The sequence below is a fragment of the Lipotes vexillifer genome, unplaced genomic scaffold, assembly GCF_000442215.2.
Source record: "Lipotes vexillifer unplaced genomic scaffold, Lipotes_vexillifer_v1.1 scaffold2094, whole genome shotgun sequence".
Taxonomy (NCBI): domain Eukaryota; kingdom Metazoa; phylum Chordata; class Mammalia; order Artiodactyla; family Lipotidae; genus Lipotes; species Lipotes vexillifer.
The window spans coordinates 969,770-984,502 of record NW_006790887.1 but is presented as its reverse complement, the minus strand read 5'-3'; the positions used below and the strand labels follow the sequence as shown (position 1 = coordinate 984,502).

The 14,733-nt window shown below is 58.5% G+C and overlaps 1 protein-coding gene across 1 annotated transcript in view; it reads left to right on the top strand.

Annotated features, from left to right (window-relative positions):
- Positions 1-14,733, top strand: part of PTPRN2 (protein tyrosine phosphatase receptor type N2) — a 535,117-nt gene that overhangs the window by 109,247 nt on the left and 411,137 nt on the right. Inside the window, exon 11 of the mRNA XM_007463991.1 lies at positions 4,263-4,342. Within this exon, the coding sequence (XP_007464053.1) occupies positions 4,263-4,342 (80 nt within the window). The remainder of the gene's footprint in view (positions 1-4,262; positions 4,343-14,733) is intronic.

Genomic DNA, 14,733 nt, shown 5'->3' with positions numbered 1-14,733 from the left:
TCCTTGTGTTTTTTGAGGTGTGGGGGTGCGCGGGGGGGGGGGGGGGTGTGTGTGTGTGGTGTCCCATGCCACACATGCACGTCCTGTGTGTCGCCCTCAGGACCCAGCACGTGAGGACACGCACCAGCTGCAGGGACTGACCTGGGGGGACGACCGCGTGGCCAGCACTGGGATCTGTGTGCCGCCGACGTTCTCAGGGCTGGTCATCGTGGCAGGAGAGGAAAGGAATCTGCCCCACAAAGTGGCACTTCCAGGATTGTCCGCATTTTTATGGAAGCGCTAGTTATGCTTAATATGTTTTGTTAATGGTTATGTAGCTGTCAAGCAAATTTCATTATTTCTTATTACATCATTAGAGGCCATTAAAACGGCATCAGCATACTGGTGTAATTATGCCGGCAGACGCACAATGACCGCAGTTGTGATTTTATAATCTAATCATGGCTGTCCGAGGAGGCAGTGCTGATTGATGCGGCTCTTAGTCAGGTGGGCGGTGCTGCAGGGCCTCGCAGACTCCCAGCCAGTGGGGCTTCAGCCGAGCGTGCAGACCAGCTCAGGGAAGGCAGGCGCCAGCCTCATCCCGGGTCCCCCTTCGGGTCCCCCTTCGTGAGTCCTCATGAGGCAGGAAGCGGTGTGATTTCCCTTCTGCGTGGTCAACTGCGCTGATGAAGGGCGGTTCCTGAAGACGCAGCGGGAATTCACAGCCTGACGTGTTCACGAGGTCCTGTGCACAGGCCAGGTCAGCTGGACCCTGCAGAAGCCCGATGAGGACGCGGCCCCCCTGTCCCGTGCCCACCGCCGACCCTCCACACCTCCCTCCCCATGTGAGGACCCCTGCAGGTTTGGAGGATTCTGGAAGACGTGTTTCAGTTTCCTGGAGCAGAGATTGTACTTATTTGTCTTGTTTCCCTGGCGACTTGCCAGAACTGCCCCTGTTTTACAGCTGGGCAAACTGAGGCCTCGGAGGTTAAAAGGCTCAGCAGGGTGACAGATGGTCACACAGGACGTGGCTGTGCAGTGGAGACTCTGTGCAGAGGCTTTCATATCCCCAGTCATTAGAGCAGGTGCTGGGGAGCGAGCACCTGAGCTCACGTCGTGTTCGGCCATAAGGGGTTGGATATGCCCCGTGCAGCGGGGTGACCCTTCCCTCACTGGTGCCAGGGCCAGGGCTCGGCTGCACAGGGGCTGGGCCGTCACAGACCAGGTGTCAGGTAGGGAGTCGGTGACGGCAACACGGACCCTCCATTCAGGGCGTGCTTTCCACGCTAGGCGGTCCCAGGGTCACGGCTGTGCATCCCGGGGTCACATGTGTGCATCCCAGGGACATGTGTGTGGCGTCCCGGAAGGAAGGAGGGCCCTGGTGCCCCGTCGGCCTCTCCCGCTGGTCCTGCAAGTGTTGGGGCAGGTGAACAACCCCTGTGTGCTCCGTCTTTGGGAATCCAGGGACGTCCGTGTGATCTTTAGAGAAAACTGTCGGCACTGGAGGGAAGATTAGATTTGGGGGGTCCCACGTGCCTGGAACTCTGCAGACGTAGTTTAGATTAGACACGTCCCAGAAGCCACACGTGAACCCAGAGCCGCGCCGCGCGGATCTGCCGTTGGTACTCTTTGATGGCGGGTGTGGACGCTCGTGTTAGGAAGGACTTTCTGCTAGTTTTGGAAGCAGTTGCACTAGACGTCGTGACTCAGTCCCAGACGTGGCCCCGCCATCCACACGCATGTCAGGCGCCGGCGGGAAGCGTCGTCACACGAGTGATCTGTACAGTAATTAACGTTCAGTTCAAGCACAAACATGAGGCAGTCGCTGCACTTGCTAGAAGGTCCCAGAGCAACGGTTGTCAGAGCGTTTGTGGAACTGGGGTTGGAACTGAGAGGGGGTGGAACCCGATTTCCACGGCGAGGGGGGAGACACCGCGGCAGGAAGTCTCCAGGGGGCAGGGAGGCCCCCTTGTCCACCCCGGGAGCATCGAGCAGGGACCGGGGAGAGGTTTGCTGCGTCCCCTCAGACCCTGGGGCCTGGGGAGTCCACGGAGGATGCTACAGGCGACGTGGGCGGAAGTTCGGACAGGTCCTCCAGGTGCCACACGCGGGGGGGCGGGACCCGGGAAGACTCGGCTCGGCCGCGACAGCGGGGGTGGAGAGGGAGGGTGGCGCTGCTGCAGGACGTGGTGACGTTTCTTGTACAGGGAGGTGACCGGGAGGCCCCGTGGCTGGACGAGCCACCAGAGCTGTGGGCGCCACGGCAGGAGCTGCTTTAGGAGCGCTCGCTGCGCTTGCGGCGAGGCCCAGGCTCCTGGGTGGAACGTCCGACAGCAGAGGTGCTGGAACGACGGCCATGCTACCCCTGGGGGCTCCACAGTTCCGTCTGCAGAGGGCCCGGCCGGCCAGGGAGCTGGGCCAGAGGCCGCCTGAGGGACAGGACCGGAGCGAGACCAGGGGTCACGAGTGGAGGTGGCCCCTGAATGCCAAGAAGCCCTGAGGCTCGTGGAGGCGTGGTCTGAGCTCCCACGACCCGGGGCAGCGGGCCGGCCTCTGGATGACGCGCTCGGGAAGGAGGGGAGGGGAGAGTGGATGCAGAGGAGGTGGCAGGTGGCACACGCCTGACTCGGTGATTTGGTTCCTGCTAGCGGCGTTTCTGCCGTTTCCGAGAGTGTCGCTGTCCTTTCCACGTAACTCTTCCAAAGCCCGGCCCCTTTCACTTGAGTCTCACTCTCGTGCACTTTTCCTTACATCACCCTTATTAGGAGTGCCTTTGAAATGATCCTGTCATAGACGCTGGAATTGGCGTGGAGTGGGTGGGAGGCCCGGCAGGGGGCAGGGCCAGGTTAGAACATGCAGGTGACGGGCGGCCTGGCAGCGTCTGGGGAGGTGCAGGGCGGCGTCACCTGTGACTCAGCTGGGCTCCCTTTAAGGGAGGACAGCCCTTGGGTCCTCAGGGTCCTCGTCGTAAATGGAGGCGACCGCGCCTGCTTTGCTGGAGAGATTAAGCACGATACACGCGAAGCTCCTGTGTGCACGGAGGCTCAGCAGATGGCAGGCACGTGGTTTTGTTCTCGGCGGTGTTATTCGGTGGTTGAATCTGTGCATACTGATAAGATTCCATGGCATCAGCGAGGAAGGCCCAGCCCCTGGACCAGGGGAGGGCAGTCGAACTGGACACTGAGCCTGTCGTGGGGAACCTCACCGATCACCAAGAAGAGCAGCTGCCTTGCCAGGGGCATCCTGACGGCCAGGAGCCCCTGGAAACCACGCGTGTGATGGGAAGGGCCACCCCCGAGCGGCCCACGCCGTTCCGGCTCCCTGGACACCAGCTCCTGGGGGTTGTGTCTGGGAGATGACGGCCCAGGAGATGCGGAGCTGGGACAGTCCTGACGAAGGCGGCCTCCCTGCCCCCCTTCAGATGAATCCGTTGTTAAAAGGGGGATGTACTTTTCAAAGTCATGTGCAACACAGCATGTAAAAAGCTTTGAAAAAATTTTTTTTACCAGATATTCATTTTTAATTATTTATTTATTAATTTATTAATTTATTTTTGCTGTGTTGGGTCTTCGTTTCTGCGCGAGGGCTTTCTCCAGTTGCGGCGAGCGGGGGCCACTCTTCATCGCGGTGCGCGGGCCTCTCACTATCGCGGCCTCTCTTGTTGCGGAGCACAGGCTCCAGACGTGCAGGCTCAGTAGTTGTGGCTCAGGGGCCCAGCCGCTCCGCGGCATGTGGTATCTTCCCGGACCAGGGCTCGAACCCGTGTCCCCTGCATCGGGACTCTCTCAACCACTGCGCTACCAGGGAAGCACAGCTTTGAAAATTTTTGACAACTCCTGTCTGGCAATCCCCTGCCAGTTATTTTTTTACTGAGTAGTTCTAAAGATTTCAATAAGTTTCTTAAACAGTTCCTTTCAAGAGAATTTTAAAAATACCCATCTCTTTCCTTTCTGCTTTTGGTTCCTGCGGCTCCCTTGGGAACAGAATACTGAAAACAGTTTCCAAAACAATTTTTCTTTTTCCCTTGCAAGAATACCTGCTTGTTATTGTTGGATATTGGGGTTGATTTGAATTTTTTGTAAGAGCCCTGCCGTGTGTGTGTGTTAGAAAAGCGAAGCCTGTGGATAGAATTCCTGGAATCTGGGAACAGAGTCACAGTGGCCCCGCAAAGCCACCCCCGCGGAGGTCGCGTGTGGTGGAGCAGCGCCTAGGGCGCGTGTGGCGTTCAGGGAGGAGGCCCGTGTGCTGAGCGGTTCTCACGCCTGTTAAACGGTCTCTTCCAGGGTCTCGGGACCAGCGGTGACCTTCAGGGTGCGCGCCAACCCCCAGAACGTGACGGCGGCGGACGCTGCGAAGGTGGCAGGTGAGGCTGCTTCCGCGCAAGCGCACGCGCCCACCCGGGCAGGGGAGGGAGGCCAGCTGCTCGGAGGACAGCTGTCTCCCCAGAGCCCCGATCGATGCCCATCGGGTGGGGCCCGGAGGGGAGTGGCTGGCCTCCCGGGGGTGGGGGGCGGCGACCGCACTGCTCGCTCTGATAGAAGGCGGTGTAGGGGCGGGGCTCTGGCCTCTGCGATGAGCCAGCAGCTCGCACGGGCTTCACCGTGTCCACCTGGCCCACTAGAGCACGGGACGAAGGTCTGAGTAGCCCAGTGCATGACCTCGGCTTCCCTCTTAGAGCCCAGCCCGTCACCCGCTCACGCATTTTGAGATCTTCACGGGGCGGGGCGGGGCGGGGGGCGGTCCCAGCGTGTGGCTGGTGTTTGTCACTGAATGAAAAACGCAAAGCGCAGAATGCGGAGTGTGTACGAAGGCTGCTCTCCCCTGCAGCCCACGTTTGTTTTCAGCTACTGAAAACTTGTGTTAAATGTACAGTCTTTCCGCTCAGTAAGAAAAATATAGGAAGCGTAAGAGAACCTGAGCCTCATGTTTTCCAGTAACTCAGTGGGAAGGACTCGTGCTTTATGGTCGTTTGTAAGCCCAGTGGCTGAATGCACCGACCCAGACGCAACAGAAAATGACTGTTTGTTTCAGCCAGTCCTGTATGTGGCTAAATATATGAACTATTTTTAATGAAACCTACATTTTCACCCCAATGTACAATGCAGCACGGTATTTGGGCTGATTTAGAGATCTGGACATTTAGTTCTCGTCAATTGAGGTATCATCTTATGGCGTCTATTAACAAGTTTCTTTATCCAGTGACGGTCAACAGGGCATAAAAATAGCTGTGGCACCCTATTTGGTGGAACAAACTGTAGGTCTTCTCTATTTTGGTTGCTGTTGGCTTTTCCTTGTAGGATATTTTGGTGCCCTTAGGAACTCTGATTTGCTGAAAGGAATGATTTGGGGAACAGAATTTTTGGTTAAAGAGGAATTCCTTGCGGAGTTGTGCTACTTTCCAGAAAGCCTGTGGAGAGCTGACGGCGCACGCCCCCAGCCCACATGCCTCCCAGGCTTCATCTCACTGTAACGGGTGGAGCTCGAGGTCCAGCTGAGCAGAGCAGCCTGGTGGGTCCCAGAGAAAGGAAGTCAGCAGATTCCATTCTAAACACTCTGCTGGCTGAAAAGGAGCGGAATTCCGTGTTAATGGCTTCGCCCTGTGTGACCACGGGCTCTCTTTCCTTGCACAGCACCCATTTTATGGTCCTCGTTCCTCAGCATAAGAGATTATTGAATATATTTAAGACCAAATCAGTTATCACTTTTTACCCAGAAATGCATTAACAATTGTTCCATAATTGGCAACTCATCCCAGTGCTGGGAAGTAATACTTTCAAAATTGGATTTGCCGGAACTTAAGGATGCTCTGAATGGAATAAAATGGAATGAAGTCTTTTTATCTTTTAGAATTGTGACAATATATTCATGACAATGGCATTTCATTTATTTTATTGCTTTCTGTGGGAAATGAGGTTGATTATTTGAAGTCTGGTTCCTTGGTTATTTTAAATGTGTTCACGTCAGGTACCGAGGGGGAAATTGCACGTGCAGTTTGAGTGTCGTATCAACAACCCTCTAAATACTCAAATTTCTGAATTACATTTTCGTGAACCAGCATAGCTGTGCCAGCCAGGGTGTTTCTTGCTTGTGCAAAATGGATGACATACGTGCATAATTTAAAAACTTCGTTTCTTTTGTATTTTAAATAATTTCATGATGTTATGGATGTACCTGATGCTATACAGGGAAAGGATTACGGAGAAGAGTCTGTGGCCGTAGGATCTGAGCGTTTGGTGGCAGAAATACCAAACTGCAGTGGCACCTCAACCCCGGCCACCTTGAGGGCGTGTTTGCTGCCACCAGGAGAAGCAGCCTCCTCCAATGCGGGGTCCACGTAGGGGTGGATGTGACCCCGTATTATCAGGAAGAGTTTGAACTTAGAAGGACATTTTGTGGCTCCAGTTTTAGAGGATGATTTGGAATCTTACTAGCATTGTTGCGGCATTGCGGGCGGAGCCGGCAGGATGGGCCGCGTACAGACCGCACAGCCTTCCGCCCGCGTGTCGGCACCCCTGCAGATCCCAGGACCGTTTGCCTTTGGTTCTCGCCGTGGGGCTTCCTGGCGCTGCGCTGTGCGCCCCTCTTGTTACCAACAAAGGGAGACGTGACCCTGTGATGGAGTTCAAGGGCATTTCCTCTGCCTGTTCTGCACAGGGTGGTACAGAACTTCATGAAGTCAGGTAGCTGATGACGCGTCTGTGTCTGCATCAGACGTGGCCCGTGTTTGTCCTGAAAGGTGGATGCAGTGGGTTTCCTTATACGGGTGGTTCTTTCCTGGGCATTAATTAGTGAACTTGGGCGTGGACGTCAGATAAGAGTGAACAGTGGTTCCCAGGAGACACTTCCTGCGTTCAGAGCACGCAGAGAAAACTGGTGGTTACGTTCAGTCTTCGTGCCCACGTCATCTAGTCAAATTGAGCAGGACAGAAAAATCCTTTTCTCACTCATTTTCTCGGTAGCTTATCCTTAAGTAGCGTATTTCTAACCCATGTGTGCGTCTCTCCTTTCAGGGAGGATGTGCTTGATCACCTTTAGAGGAAGCACACGCTTTGCGCCCCGCGCCCCGCAGAGACGCCTGCCCCGTGGCCCCCGGGGCCATGGCCTCTTGCGTGCGCTGCGCGTCCCTCCTGCCCTGAGATCGGCCGTGTCTGCTACCCGCCCGGGGGCCTTTTCAGCCTCAGCTTCTCTTTGCTGGGGTGTTTGACTCATGACTGCCTGGCAGGTGATGGGCCGGGCTCAGCAGCTTGTCTCCCTTGGATCTTAGCAGCACCAGCTGCGTCCTGTCTAGTCCAAGCTCTGGCCTCAGCGCTCGGCTTCCATTCTTCCTCTGGGCTCATCTTAAGTAGCGCACGTGATTTTAAATCCTAGCATCTCCCGTTTGGAGAACGATGCCTTTAAACACTGTCGGGTGCGGGCCCAGGGCTGGGAACCGGGACAGCTGGACGCCAAGACCCACCCCGGACCGTGAGCTCTGCCCAGCCTCCGGGTGAAGGGGGCAGGCATGTCCTTCTGCAAAGTGCGACGCCGTCGCTCCTGGGAGATCGGAGTGACGCCTGCTCTGATGCCCACGCAACGCAGCCGTCTGGACGGCCGACCAGGCTTCTCCCTGACGGGAGCACCACGTGAGGCCCAGGCCCCAGGGACATCTGCAGAGCCCGGCCTTCGGAGGAGGGGACACCTCACCTGGGTGCTTGTCAGGGGGCTCTGAGGACCAGCGTGGGTGCCAGGTGGGCTGGAGGGGAGAAGGGGGCCATGCAAGGGGCAGCCACGGGGCCGGGCGGGGCCGGGCGGGGCCGGCAGCTTGACTGTCACCCGACTCAACTCGTGGTGGAGCCTTTGGGTCCATGAGAAGGGCTCAGCGAGTTCATGGCAGCTTGCGGGGTCAGCGCTGCCTTCCTGACACCCAAGGGGCTTGGCCAGTGGCCCAGGTGCCCGCACCTGCACGAGGAATCCCGGAACAAGGAGGCTGCTGGCCCAGGGGAGGAGGGGCTCCTTGCGGCAGCACCAGCTGCACACACAGGTTCTCCCGACGGCCCGGCCTGCTTGCCGTGGTCACATCCTCTGTTCTCGCCTGGGACGCGGTGGCTGCACCTGTGAGTGTGGGCAGGCAGCTGTGCGTGTAGGTGCCCGAAACCGGTTTTGCGCCCAGTGTGCTTTCATTGTGACTGAGAGCCCGGAATAAATGTTAGAGGGACTGGTGAGCCCTGGAGCTTGAAAGAAGGCTGTGCTTTCTCAACGAGACTGAGGAGGATGCTTTGGAAGTGCTCACACAGTCCAGCTGCTAAGAAACCGTGCTCTCTGCAGGTGAGCAGGATGCCTGGTAAAAGCTGGTAAAAGCCAAAGCCTACAGGGACTCACATCTTCTCCAAGACGTAACGTGAGAGAATCGGAGGATGTTTTAGGTAAAAGGGACGTCGGGGTTCCTCCTGATCTGTGCCTTGTGACACAGATGAGAAACACAGGCCAGAGCAGCGGTGGGCTTGTGGTGGGACGCGGGGAGCCTGCAGGGTCTGCTGACCGGCCCGTGGCAGGAGGCGGGGAGCGACCTGGTCTCAGCTCTCCAGGCAGTTCTGGCGCGGTCGCCTCACAGCCTTGGGCAGATTCCAGGTCGAAGGCCCGTGAAGCCTGGCTGAACCTCGGGGGTCACCAGCGACGGGCAGGGGGCCCTGCAGGGTCAGCTCACCTGCTGCTCCCATTTCAGCAGGCAGGTTGGCGGATGCGGCACCCGAGGACTGAGGCGGGAAGACGGGCACCAGAGGAAACTGGCCGGGGGTCTGGGGACTCGGCAAGGGTCTCGGACTGCAACAGGGCGATTCCGGAAAAGAAACTGAATAATTTTCCAGCTCTGTCTGTTGTGTATCCTGTGTTGTTACCTGGAAGGGACGAGCTTGCTTTATTTCGCTGAACGGATAGACTGTGTGTTTCCAAAGTGAAGTGCGTGACAGAGGCCCGTCCTCCCGCTGGCCGTCGGATGCACCATCCATGTCTGCCGTCCAGGAACGAGGCTCATCTGGGCCGGGGGTCACCATGGCCGAGTGAACGTTCCCCCTCTGCAGAGGGAATGTGGCCTGGAGCCCCTGCTTTAGCGGGGGCTTGTGCTTTTCCTGAGGATGAGAAAGGAGTCTAAAGACAGAGCCGCAGTCCTCATGCCTGTTCGGGAGGAAGCAGGGGTGGTGACAGCTTCATCCTGGATGGATTCACGACCAGCTGCAGAACACATGTCGGGTGGAAAGGTGCCGCTCTTGCTACTGGAAAAAATGACTCTATTAGCAGTCAAAACACACTGTCACTTGGGGGATATTTCAGTTTTTGGAGAACTCAGCTCAAGAAGTTCCTGTGATAACAGTTGGGGCTGCTCTCTCTTCGTACTTACGTGAAGACAGAACCTGCTTCTGTTCGGGTAGACTTGGAGACCGGTCTGCACACGAATCTCCTGTCTCATCCTGGGTCCCAGAAAGGTATTTTCTGGCTTCTTTTGGGCACCCCCTCCCACTGCTACAGCCCCCAGCGGAGTGGATGGGAGGCTGAGACCAGGCGTTTTCAGGGCACGGGCCTCACTTTCCTCCTGGGATCTGGCTGGCTGCCCCGGAGTTGGATGCAGTCCAGAGCCTAGGGCTGTTCGTGGGCAGCTGTCAGTGTCAGAACCAAATGCCAACACGATGGGATCCTGCAAAGGCAGAGTCAGAGTCGAACCAGAGTCGGGACGGGACTGGAGTCCAGAGCTTGGGGGTCCTGGGGGGGCCAGACCCACGCGGGTTCTGGAAGCTGTCAGCATTGGCCGGGGCTGGGCGTGCGAGGGTGGAAATGTGGACCCGGGCTGGCCTGCTTACTCCCTGGCCAAACGCGAGTGCAGAACCGGGGAGTGGGAAGGAGCCGGCTTAGCTTCGAGGTGTCCACGCCGAGGACTTTGTTCTGTTGTCTCTGGGGTCGAGGCGTCTCATGGAGCTGCTTTCAGTCGAGGCCAGTTTCCCACTTACCAGTCATTGGTTGGTACCAACGCAGGGCGGCCAAGTGCCAGGCCCTGTGCCGGCAGTGGGGATGCTGGGGTGACGGAACAGAAACTGGGCTCTGGTGAAGGTGCAGCCCAGCGGGGGAGATGGAGGAGGAGGACGTAAACATGCAGCGCGATGTAATATGGCGCGGCATGGCGCAATGTGACACACTCTATAGCATCGTCCAGTAAGATGCCAGGTAATGCAGTGTCGCATCGCGTGCACTGTCACATGATATAATTTTGTCATTACGTAATTATTTGATATTACCTGACATCGTATAGTACATGATATAGCATGACGTGGTGTATGGTATGTTACAGCGTAGCGTCATAGGCAGCAGTACTATGTAACATGCTGTAAGACAGGACACCGTACGGTAGTGTACTGTGCATCACATCACCTCAGGTAACGTGGAGTGGTCTGAAGAGAAACCAGGCAAGGCATGGGCGCTGGACGGGTCGGGACGGGAGCTGGTTTAAATGGTGGCCAGACAAGGCCCCAAGCAGCCGTAGAGACAGGAGCCGAGGCTGCCGGCAGCCAGGCCTCTGCGTGTAAGCAGTGGGATGTCTGCATCTCTGGATCGGGGCCCTGGATCTGGGAGTTGGCGACACGATGCCCAGCACATCCTTGGAGTCTGTTTATGGTTGTCAAGGTGGGTTTTGTAGTCTCACACTTATAAGCCCCGTTTCCTTCCTTCCTTCTCCTTCCCTCTTCCTGCTCTGTGCTGGTGCCAGGAGCCTCAGAGAACCAGACAGAACAGGACTTGTCCTCTCCAAGCCTGGAGTCTGCTGGAAAGAGAGACATTGTGGCCAGACAGCCTGGGGAGGCAGGGAGGGCTTCCTGGGGGAGGCGTCTCGTGGGAGCACTGGGGTTCACGAGGGGGCGCGATGGGCTCAGACCTGCAGTTTTAATTGTGATACATGGCACTTCTGAAAGCTCCCGGCTTCAGCTCGAGGGATGTATGGGGAGACGAGGTGAGCTAGAGGTGTTTGTGTGGTCCAGAGGGACACGCATCACGGATGGGGACACTGCGACGTCGTGGGTGAGGTCACAGTGGTCCTGGGGACACGTCTGCTGGACCTGGTGTATGATGACAGTGCTGGGTGTGCGAGAAGTGTCCAAGCTGAGGGCATCAGACTTTCTGGCTGGGTCACCCAGGCAGAGGGGCGTTTGCCGGGCAGTGTGGGGGGCAGGAAGCACTTGGGACAGGCCGACGTGTTATGGGGACGCGGTAAGTGCGGTTTGGCCCATGTGCGTCTGGGGCCCCGAGTCTCCAAGAGGGACACGTGCAGGTGCAGCTGGAGAGAAGCGGCCCCGGTGGCCCTGAGCTGACCCGAGCCGGGCAGGTGCCACCTGAGCAGCTGCTGTCTGCGGAGGGCAGACTTCTCGGTCACACGGGCCCCGCCCAGCCCTGTGACCTGTGGCCCAGCCCTCTGGGGCCCTCTGACCTCAGACAGGCTGCTCCACGCTAAGTCCCAGTTGGCTCGTGTGAAAATGACGCAGGAACCCTGATCCGCAGGATAGTCGAGTGCTGGGTAAGGGTGTGCTGAGGAGCGGGCCTGGCACACGGGCCCCTGGTGGGCAGTGTCCTGTGAGCTGCCCCTGGGATGTGGTTGCCAGACTCCTTCCCTGCACGTGGGCCTCCCCCTCCACTGCCGCCGCCCTCGGCCCCGGGGGCTCAGTGCTGTTCTCAGTGGTCAGGGCGTAGCTGGCCGCCCTTGGAGGAGGTGACCCGCCACGTGCAGGGCTCAGGTGGACTCTGTGTCCAGTGGCGGGGCTCCGAGCCCCCGGCGACACGCAGAGGACACGCGCTGCCCTTCTGCTTAGTGAGTGTCCAAAACCCCAGTCCTTCCAAGTCACACAGCTGTTCCCACAGTTGGTCGTTGTGACGCTTCGTCGGCACATGAACACTGTTCCTCCTCTTCTCAGCACAAACCTGAGCATCTTTGTGCCTAAGTGGAAGGTGGCTGGTTTTAAAAATAGGGCTGTGGCCGCAGCGCAAGACAGGCAGCCGCGGGAGGAGACACGGTGACAGCACGGGCGGGCCACCCGGCAGCGTGCGGGGAGGCACAGTGTGGCCCGTGGCCGGGGCCTCCTTCAGCAGTTTCCAGCGGGCCCCCTGCCCCCGGCCGCGCAGCTGGGCGAGCGCAGTGTGTCCGAGCCGCCTCCCCGGGGCTCTCTGGCTGCATCAGTCCCCATGGCAACGGTGGAGGACGTGCAACAGCGGAGCAGCCATGAACGTGTTTCCCTGTTTCTGCAGGCCGGCTGCTCCAGGTGGGGTCTGAATGGAGGCTCCCAGCCCAGACCCTCCCCAGCCCCCACGATGCTGGGTCGGTAAGCCTGGAGCCCCGCGCGGACCTGGGGGCCTCCTTCCTCCTGGGTGGCCGTCGGGCCAGCTCTACGGCCAAGCTCAGGTCTTTGACACTTGAGGTGTCCTGATGCTATAATTTCAGAGGCCCTGTGACGCCTAACTGTTTAACAAATTCTTCCCACGAGCCCTTCGGTGTCTGAGCCCCTCACCATTTCTCCTAGACGCACCTGCAGCATGGAGCCCCTCCGCACACCTGGCAGCCGCGGGCGGTCACCTGCCTGGCCCAGGGCAGGTCCCGCAGATGCTGGGATCAGGAGAGGCACCTCTCGCCAAAGGACAGAGGGTCAGGAGCTGAGAGCCCCCCGCGGCGGGGGCAGGGGCTGGGCCTGGCTTTGTCTGTTGGCACTTGGGCAGGAAGCCCTTGGAAATGGGTGGGGACGTTTGTCACAGGCAGGTCTCACTGTTAGCAGTCTGCTGAGGCCAGCGCTGCCTTCCTGGGCTTGTTTCCCACCCGCTTGCCCGTTTTCCTCCTGCACAGCGACACTGAGGCTCCAATGGCCCATTCTTGAAAGTGAGCCCCTAGTCACAGGGCACGCCGGTACCCCGGGTCCATCTAGTTACAGGGCACGCCGGTACCTGAGGTGCATCCAATTTACAAGCGACGTTGGTACCCCAAGTCCATCTAATTCACAGGGGATGTTGGTACCCCAAGTCCATCTAATTCACAGGGGATGTTGGTACCCCAAGTCCATCTGGCCCTGAGACACAAGTCTGAAAAGGCACCGTGTGCATCGGGGAGCTGCGGTAATTCCGCGGGTGGCTGTGTTATGGGACAGCAGCCCTTGGGGTGATGCTGAATATGTGACATGCAAGTCAGCCAGCAAACAAAAGGCTCCACAGGATGGCGTGTGAGCCCAGCTGGAGCAGCTCCCACGGCCCCCTCTGTGGGAAGAGAAGTCACACGGTGGGCGCCGGCTTCCAGGCGAGCTGGCTGCAGGATCGCCCGCAAGCTAAGAGCCTGTCAGCACGGGCTCCAGTCCCAGCCTGGCCCGGCGTCCCCTCTGCTCTTTCTTGGCGGCTGAAGTTGGGGACACAGACCCGCAAGAGTGGGGACCAGGGTTCAGAGCTGAGTCCCTGCCCCCGTCCTGCAGCTCCGTCGCGTGACGGCTCCTTTGTCGGGCTCCCGGCTCCTTCTCTGTGGGACGGGACTGGTAATTATGCCCCTGGGGTCGCAGTGGGATTAAGCAACGGAGGAGGAGTTTGGTGTGAGTGAAACTTTGTTTCTACAGGGTTGGCAGGCTGCTGTCACCGCCCACCTTGGATTTCTGTCGGTTTTGCTTGCCCGGAGTGCGTGGTGGTCTCCGTGTGACCGGAGCTGCATTGGTGCTTCGTGGGGTTGGACGAAGGGGAACCGGCTGTGTGTGAGGATTGTGGGAGGGTCGCAGGCTGATGGGACCATTGCGTGGTCATTAAACGTGGACCCAGGTCTTCCTGGAGGGGGAGGGAGATATGTGGCCACCGTCTGCCCCTGGACTTCCTTCTGCTTGAGGACCGAGGCCCGCAACGTGAGGGCAAAGCCTCGGTGTGGATGGTCGCCCAGGGGAAGGCAGCTCAGGAAGGACGCCCGCGGGGTCGATGCCCTCGTGCTGATTAAGGTGGTTGTGCAATTCCTCCTTTTCCATTTAAAGGTGGTTTGCTCTCTGTCAACACCTTGTCTTATTACAATTGCAAAGCATGAAAAAGCAAATTCACAATGAAAAGTCTTCAGCAAAAGCAACGATAGGATTCCCTCCCACAGGATAGAATGGTACAAATAAAGTCTTGCCAATGTCACAGCCAAACCGACATCCCCAAACTAACCCTCAAGGAGGTAACCCAAGCTGCCACTTGGAGAAAACTTGGTCATGGTGAGCGAATATAGACGTCCCGGCTGGACGACGGCGAGCCGCATCCTGTAGGTGGTCGCCCGGGTGCAGTGCTTTATTTAACCCTGTGACTTTTAAGAATGAGAACAGTGACACCATCAGCGGGGCCTTCCTGCAGGGGCTGCTGTTTCACCTCTCTTGGCTGCAGAGCTCGGAGCAGGGATGCTCTGCGCTGGGCCCTTCGTGATTCTAGGGACCTTGGCGGAGACAAGCAAACCACGGGGCAGCAAGGGCAGCACCCCTGGCGCTTCCCCAGCTTCCTCGTTTCCTCCTCCTGCACAGTGAGGGAGTGAAAGGAAAGGGCAGGCCGGGCCCGGAGCCCCTGCAGAGGGGCCGCCTGCTTGCCAGGGCTGTGCCCGGGCTGCTGCCCGGGACCCCGCAGCCCACTGCCCCTGCGGACGCAGCCCAGCCCTTCACATACCTCCACCGGTTCCTCCTCCAGCCCCCGTGCTGCCCTTCCTGCATCTCCCAGCCCTGCCTCTTCCCTGGACCCCGGACCCCGGATCCGCACCAGCTCAGCAGG